An 8,484-nucleotide genomic window follows, 5' to 3' on the forward strand; every position below is an offset into this window, starting at 1 on the left:
GGCCTCTCCTTTGGGGTTGGCCCGCTCCCATGTCTCAGGAGTGTACTATCCTCTAAAAACAACAACAACAACAACAATAACAAAATAGAAGCTGTGTCATTCAAAAAAGATGGCCTACCATCTTTCCTGGCACATTCAAAAAACAATATTTGTTGAATGAATAGGTGAGCCTCTGATGGGGATGTTGCTGACTGTTACTTCCCTGAGCTCTGTGTTTCATCTCCCCTTTCTATGCTGTCTCCTCCCCCTTCATTTCCCCACGTGAAGCCTCCCCACTGGGCCAGGCCTCCTCAGGTCTGTCACCCTAGTCTCACACTTCTGTTTAAGCACCTGAGCCTTCCCTGACCCCAAGATTCATGACCCAACCCTAGAGCTCAGGGCCTCGGAGTACTGGTCCCATTAAGCAGCCACTCACACACCGGCTGCACACATTGCTTTTCATTTTTCAAGAGCACAGGACACATGACAGGGAACAACAAATACCAATGAATAAATTCTCTGAAGGGATATCTCAATGAATTTGGTGTAAAACAGGGAAACAAACCAAAAAGCCTATCACGTGATTCGATGAACATTCTTTTAATTCAGAGATAACATACAATATATTCAGATCACCAGTTCACTCAGTTGGGTTCTCTGCTTTGTTTTTACATCTTTACATTTTTACATATTGACATTTACGTCTAAAGAAAAACTGCTTTGTGTTTTGTAATTCCACTTCTATAAATTTATTGTGAAGAATACTTTGCAAGACAGCAATGGTAAAAAGTATTCATTGTAGCATCTTCTGTAAGATAAACAATCCAAATATCCATTGATAGAGACTAATTAAATAAATTATGACACATATTAATAATAATAAAATACCATGTAGCTACTAAAAAGAAAGAAGTGGACTTCTCCATCCCAATACCAAAAGGCATCTAGGATATATTGTGAAGGGGAAGGAGAAGGTGGGGGACAGGTTACAAAGCACATAAATACAGGGCGGTCACATTTCAGTTTTTAAAAATGTTCACTCAGGATACATGTATATGGATGGTTGAATTGCTTTGTTGTACACCTGAAATTATCACAATATTGTTAACTGACTCTACTCCAATATAAAATAAAAAATGCTTAAAAAAAATGTTCATTCATACTTAGTGGGAAAAAAGGCCAACATATATTGAATGCTTACTACTGCCAGGCACTGTTTTAAATGCTTAGCATATATTAACTTATTTTATTCTCAAGACAACTCTATGACATCTATGTCATATGTTTTCAAGAGAAAAAAGAAAAAGTAACCACACAACTGAATTTCCATGGTTAGCTGGAGGCAGAGCTCTCACTGTTCCAGTCTGATTCAGCCGGGGCCCCTGGCAGAGATGCAGCACCTACATACTACATGAGCGTTTCCCAGTGAGAGTCAAGGCTGTGGACAAAGCCTGTCACTGATACTTCCAGCCCACTGAAAGGACACTTGAAAGTGAGCCCAAGCCAGCTCAAGGTGCTAAATGATTTTGTTGTTAAGACACTAATCAAAGATAAGGCAAGCCAGGACCAGACCCCATTCTTTTGACTTCAAGGTCACCTGAATCCCAGGTGCTCACATGTTGCTTCCTTAGTAGGAAGATAACGTGACTAGTTTTCTTCTTTTTAAAAAATGCTTCCATAATAAATATAATACATGAAAATAAAACTCAGTTATAACATCACCACCCAGAGATAATCAGTTTTGCTATTCTGGTATACTTCCTTCTAGTCTTTTCTTAAAATTTCATATATACAGCATCATATATATTTTAAAATTTGGACCACACTATACATACAGTTTTTAATCTTTTTCATTTGACATTATATTGTAAATGCTTTCTCTGACATAAAATATTCTTTAAAAAGTAATTTCTAGTAGCAAAACAGCTCATACCATCTTTACTTAAATTTTCAGTTAAATAGCTATTTAACAATTTAACTTATGTAGCTAAGGACGTCTTTATCAGATCTAGAGTCAGAACAGGTCTGAGAAAGCTTTCATTTCTGCCTTTCCCATATTAACTGCAGGAAGACTGCAGGGCACCGCCAGAGGTCAGTGTAGAGCTGTCTAGAACGTCTTGATGCAAACAAACTGGTTTACAGAATTCACAGTAACAAATCCTATCTGTTAGATCAGAGGACTTCACATGAGTAACCAAGTTCCCCTCTCGAGCAGGCTTCCTTAGTACAAGACTACTCATATCAGAAATGATCACATTTCTCCAAATTAACCTATATTCAACATTCACAAAACCAAACTATTTTATAAACCAAGGTCTATGAATGCAAGACAGAGTTTTCACCTGCTTGGTATGAGATCATCTGTGCATAAAATACTTGGCCTGACTATTTCATAGGTTTGTTTTGAAAGTCAAATAAATAAAATATGAAAGTATCTTATAAATTAGGAAGTGGCATTTAAACTTTATGTTGCCCTGTTTTAATGATGTGCTATTCAGATATTTAGATGAGTTATCTCCTATAAAAACTAAAAATCCCAGGTAGTACCTCCATTATGAAATGAGGTATAAGAGCGCATGCCTTGGCACCATAATGGATTATTTAATTGATTTTCTTCCCCCAGGCTTCACTCTCCAGCTGTTGAAGTCATCGTGGAATTAGCGATCTGTTTTTCCTAGAAAGTGAAGCTATCATTTAGAGCCAATTTGGTTTTAGTTCTTTTCCATCCTAATTTACCTAAGGCTCCTTCAGGAAAATTACACTGAGCTCAGAACTGCCTTAACCAACTTATAAGAAGGTGAATAACTAGGATCAAAAAGCTACTCCAGGCCCCACATACTTGATGGGCTCCAGCACAGGTGGTTGGCACTCCTGGTGTCTCTAAACCTAAAAGTGACTCTTTGGAGCAAAAGGTACCATGGCTCCTATTTCCCATCTGGCCAGGCTCCTGACTCAGCTCTTCACCCTTCTTTCTGTTCTCATTTCCTTTCCAGTTCCCAGTGCCCCATCATCCAACTGGCATCAGGGATTAAGAGGGGCCAGAGTCGGGCATTCTGGGCATCAGACAGCTTTCAAAACCAGCGTGGTGTTTCTTTTCCTGAGTGCAGCCCACCGATAGGTTCACTCAGCAGTGAAAGCACTCGGAACACAGAGGGACCTGGACAAAGCAAGGCGTGGGAGTCCCTTACATTTGCACCCTTTGGGCTAGAGCCTTAAGTTCTCTGGTAGAAGAAGGATACAGAGGCCACAGGAAGAGAACAAGGATGCATGCACAGCAGTTCACATTGCCCTCAGACAGCTCCAGGAGAGAGATCCTGCGTCTTCTCCCTGAGGTCCAATGTCTTAGAGCAAATCCAGCACAAGGCATCAATTGAACAGCTTGTAAGTACAGTTCCTGGTACACAGTAGGTGTTTGATTGATATTAGGTATGTGAAAAAATGACAGATTTAGGCCATTAGACCAGCACTAGAACACAAAGCACCTGCTGCGAGTCACGTTTCTATGGCCAATCAAAAAAAATACAGTCTTGGGACTGGAGTAGTGGAACTAAGCCCACAGACTTAAAAGAAAGTCAAGAGGGTCCCACCAACTGGACACAAACCCAGGAAAACTCAAGTCACACAACAGCAGGGCAGCTACTCAGGTCAATAATTACTGTTATTATTGAAGAGTAGTTTCTAGTACATGGGCCCTCAGGGCCCCTACTGTCCCCCCAAGGGCCAGATTCCTGAGATCAGAACTTGACCAGCTGACTGCCCACACCCCCCACATCGAGAAGGATGTGGGGGACTCACTCAGGAGGGCTCAGACACCAGCAGAGCTGACAAAGAGGCTTCATGGACATGTAGGGATTCAGCTGACCACAAAACTGCAGGTCTATGCTTGCTAACCTGCTAGGCACGGTCCTCGCCCCACACCCTCCCCCGATCTGCTTGAGTCTTAGGGGACGCTGCAGAAGCTTGTGCTACAGAATAGGCCGCCTGGAGGCACGTACAGTCTGGCTACTCAATGTTGTCATAGACATGGATCACATCATCGTGGTTGCCGAGTGCCTGGATGAGATGGGCAGCCTGCTCCAGGTCGGGGTCAGCCAGCCGCACCTTTGTGTTGGGGATGAACTCTAGTGTACAGGACACAGAACACAGGCCCAGGGAGTCCAGTTTCTTCCTCACTTGATGCAGTGAAGAGGCATCACAAATAAACTAGGGACAAAGGAAAGTCAGGAGGTAAGGAGCCAGGAGATAACACGACAAAGCTGGACAGAAGTTTGCAAACACCTGCATGAAATTCCTGAAATGTATCACTGGGTTTAAGTCTTCACTGGCAGAAACAGAGTGTTCCGCCTTCTGAATCCTTCTCGTCCTCAGGAGAGTAAGTCCTATCCAGTATTCACTTAATAAATTGTCTGTGCAATATGCGAGCTCTTTTATCTCACCTGTCCCCCAGGCACAAGACAGAAGAGACTGAGAGAAGAATACTTAACATGTCTATCAGGGCCCTCTCAGAAGTCCACCAGACACCAAGGCTTCTTACTCACTTTAAAAATGTTCTTTTCCTCTTCGTCTTCAGTCTCCGCGACATCCTCAGCTCCTGCTTCTATCGCCAGCTCCAGGGCACGCTCTAGGTTCACAGGTTTCTTCTCTCTGTCCTCCTCTCCAACCACAATCACCCCCTTTTTGTCAAAGGAGTGGCGAGCTCCTTCGGCCATCATTCCCCTAATAGGCGAGGAAATGGGCCAGAATGGATCCCTTTAGACACTCAGCCTCCACATAGCACTGCCCAACACTCATTCCCACCCTACCCCTGGAGTATAAACAGACACGGAGCAGCTCTCTTCCTGAAGAAGATCCAGCTACCTCCGGACAAGGGAATGATCCGAACATAACACTAACCCTCTGTTTTATTTTGATTAATTAATTTAGCTGCCCAGGTCTTAGCTGCAGCATGCCGGACCTTTTAGTGGCTACACGTGGGATCTAGTTCCCCTAGAGATCGAACCCAGGCCCCTACATGAGGAGCGTGGAGTCTCAGCCATTGGACCACCAGGGGAAGTCCCCAACCCTCTATTTTCTGCCCTGACTGGAGTTTGGAGGCTGCAAAGACTTTGTTCATCAATTCCTGTACAACTGAGAGTACATCGCTGGTGGGACATTCCAAGGCCTGGACATTCTATGGACAGATGAGACAAGTGGACAGCACTGCTTCTCCACCTGTCCTTTGCATGCTGCCCACTGCTGCTGCTGCTGCTAAGTCGCTTCAGTCGTGTCCGACTCTGTGCGACCCCATAGACGGCAGCCCACCAGGCTCCCCCGTCCCTGGGATTCTCCAGGCAAGAACACTGGAGTGGGTCCTGCCCACTACAGAACACATTAAAGGAGAACAAATGATCCCATTTGGATTCTGCTAAGGATGACATGTGTGTAAAACCTGAAACCCCACCAGGAACGACAGTACTTACCTCTCCCAGAATCAGAACCTAGAGACTCTGTCCCCTTCCACTCTCCCCAGACATACACCTACCCATTCTTATTCAGGATATGTTTGATGTCCGAGTGGCACTTGGAGCTACTGTTAGATAATGCCTCGATGAGAAGAGAAGAGCCACCGGGGCCTCGGCCCTCATACAACAAATACATGTCCTTGGTTTTCTGCAATAGATAACACAAACACATTTTCCTGTTTCCTAATTCCCTCCTCCATGCCAGCCCAGGCACCACAACCACCACAAAGTTGACTCCATGGAATGGGCTCTCTGGGGTGACGCCTAGGCTCTTAAGGCTTTAATTCTGTCCTCCCTCTCTGAGAGGAAGCTCTTGGGGTCAATGTTAGAGGTAACTGAAAGTGCTACCCCTTCCTTGTAAGGCAGTCTCTTTATCCTGTCCCTGAACCATCAGTCACTCATCTCCCAGTTTTGGTCTCTCCCTTCCCCAGCTGAATCCCACATCCACCCCTCTATCACTCCTACTAAAACTCATCCTCCTCTACCTTATCCTGCATGAAACCCCTGTGAGTCTACCCTGGGCTGCTAAGTACTGCTAAGAGAAATCACACACCTGGGCCTCATCGAATAGCATGGCCTCAAAGTTCAAACAAACACTCCAGGGACCAATCTCATGGGGACACCCCACGCTGCCTCTGTTCATTCCTCGCCCATGCACCCCATCTTCACCTCTCTCTCTGTCCCCTTGCCCTGCCATCTTCCCAGGAACACTCAACTGATGACTTCTCTCTCCCTCTTTCACAGAGGAAATAAAGGACCCCCAGGTGGGGGAAAGGTGTGTGCCTTATCTGCACACACCTGATATGAAGGCGGTGTGTAGGATAATTCGAAAATAGGCTTTGGGGTCCGTCTGGTTCCCAGTAGGTCATTTTCTGTGTGACTTGGTCAAGTCGCCTAATCTTTCTGTGCCTCAGTTTCCAACTTGAGGTTGTTCCGAGGATTCAGTGAAATTATGCACACCAAGTTTTTATCAAAGAACTTGGCCTCCAGACTTCCCTGGTGGTCCAGTGGTTAAGACTCTACTCTGTGCTTCCACTGCAGAGGGCACAGGTTCCATCCCTGGTTGGGGAACTAAGATCTCACAAACTACACGATGCAGCCAGAAAAAAAATAAAAAGAACTTGGCCTGGAGTAAACATTCAATAACTATTAGCTACTAAGATGACTACTACTTCCTCAAATTCTTCCCATCCATCCCAGAGAACACGTGTCTCCTCACCTGGACTTGATAATTCCCACACCTGGGTTCTACATCCCAGTCCCTCCCACCATCACCATCATCTGCACCTTCTTTCTACTGGCTTTTCTGCTTTTATGTATCAATATCAGAAAAACAAACCTTCTGCAACCTAACATCATACTCTGCCCTTTCTTTTTCCCCCAGCTCCTCAACTCAGCTCAACAGTCTTAGGCTGCAGTTCTGTACACCATCTATACATCCTACTCCTGACTGTGCTCCCATAACTAATGCCCAAGAGTAACCAGAAGGCTCTAAGATGAGGGTGTCAACAACACCGCTTCTCTGATAATTTAAAGTGTGGTGGCCTTCCAAACATGTGCTCGGTAGGGGCTGTGATCAACAACAGGAAGGTCAAACTGAGAGCACACCTCCATTTTCAGCGCGGCCTCAATTGTTGACTTGGGCATGTGTTTGCTACGACACACCTCTAGGATGCTGGCCAGGTTGCTGTTGAGCTCAGGGTTGGGGCCTCCTTCTGAGATAGAAAAGAGTAAGCAGAGACATCTCAATAAGACATGAAAGGAAAAAAGAGACATCCACGCCCTCTCCTCCCCTCCATCAGCCAAGAGAGACAAGTCACCGCTTAGATTTCCGTTCGTTTAGGACACTTTATCCGATGTTTGAATGAAAGCTGGGCAAGTATTTTGGGAAAGACGTTTTCAGTTCATTTGAAATGAAAGGCCGGGGACAGGGATTTGGGAGGCAAGTGAGAGCGTGGGCACAGTGAGGGTGGTAGCTGCCAGCGGTGGGTGACCGCCAGGTTCTCACCTTTAACCGCTAAGCGAATGCTCAAGCTGAGCTTGGAGAAGATGCGACTCCTTTCTGCGTCTTTGGGACCCTTGATGTGCCGGACTTTGGACCACTTGTTGTGCCCCGCGGGGACTTCGGCCGTGAGGTGCAGCGTCCGGCCCCCAGCGGCGCTACAGCACGGGGGCTCAGGCTGGAAGGCCAGGGCGGAGGGCGGAACAGCCCCCCGGACCCCGGGGCCTCGCGCCCACAAGCACTGGGCAGCGGCCCTGCTCAAGCTGATAACAGCCCAAGCTGCCATCGGCTCCGACTCTGGGCCAAGGTCTGCCCTCCCAGTCTGCCACCGAAACGAGCCCGTCCAGAGCCGGTAGGCTCCTCTGCCCGTCACCGGAGACCCAAAGGCTCAGGCCCGCCCAGGACAGCCGGAACGCCAAGGACGCCGCATCGTGCCCGCGGCAGCCGGGAGTGGGTACACTCGATGGTGTAACACACTTCCTTTCCCTGGTCCGTTCCAAAAACGCGTCCCCACCGCCCGCAAAAGCCGTTCCGCAGCCTGGTACGTGCTTTTCTGTACCCGCTGAGCAAACCCCAGACCTACGTGAGGCAACCCTGTACTCAATCCCTTCGGTTGCCTGGGGAGCGCCGGACTTTACGTCCCACAATGATCTACTAGAGATGTATCTGGGTCATGAAATTGATTCTGCTTCAGAATGGCTTCCCAACTCTGAGCAGGTCTATAATGATAAATGTATTGTTGTTGCAAAGGGATAGTTCAGTCACTTCACTTTACAGGTAAGGAAATCGTCCGCAGAGATGTGATCTGCCCAGTCATTTAGTCTCTCTGAACTTCCTCTTCACTATCTGTAAATAAGGATGCTATTACTTGCTTTACCAACGTAGGAGGGTTGAAAACGCAAAGTAAGCCCTTAGAGCTTTAAAGTAATAAAGTGCAAGTGTTAGTCGCTCAGTCATGTTCGATTCTTTGCGACCCTATGGACTACAGCCCGCCAGGGTCCG

At 46.5% G+C, this 8,484-nt stretch overlaps 1 protein-coding gene across 2 annotated transcripts; it reads right to left on the reverse strand.

The window, feature by feature from the left end:
* Nucleotides 1-563: 563 nt before the first annotated feature.
* LOC105000509 (translational activator of cytochrome c oxidase 1) lies at nt 564-7,939 on the reverse strand. 2 transcript variants are annotated; one of them, XM_010856458.1, is made up of 5 exons: nt 7,489-7,939; nt 7,089-7,195; nt 5,501-5,628; nt 4,518-4,695; nt 564-2,653 (listed from the first exon to the last, which is right to left on the reverse strand). In XM_010856458.1, exons 1-5 carry the CDS (start codon nt 7,766-7,768, stop codon nt 2,606-2,608), a joined length of 741 nt encoding a protein of 246 aa, XP_010854760.1. In that variant the 5' UTR covers nt 7,769-7,939; the 3' UTR covers nt 564-2,605. The 2 variants fall into 2 exon arrangements, with proteins under 2 accessions (XP_010854760.1, XP_010854759.1); XM_010856457.1 differs by having other exon boundaries at nt 564-4,182.
* Between the last annotated feature and the right edge of the window lie 545 nt (nt 7,940-8,484).

Source organism: Bison bison, unplaced genomic scaffold, assembly GCF_000754665.1.
Source record: "Bison bison bison isolate TAMUID 2011002044 unplaced genomic scaffold, Bison_UMD1.0 scf7180017864371, whole genome shotgun sequence".
Lineage (NCBI taxonomy): Eukaryota > Metazoa > Chordata > Mammalia > Artiodactyla > Bovidae > Bison > Bison bison.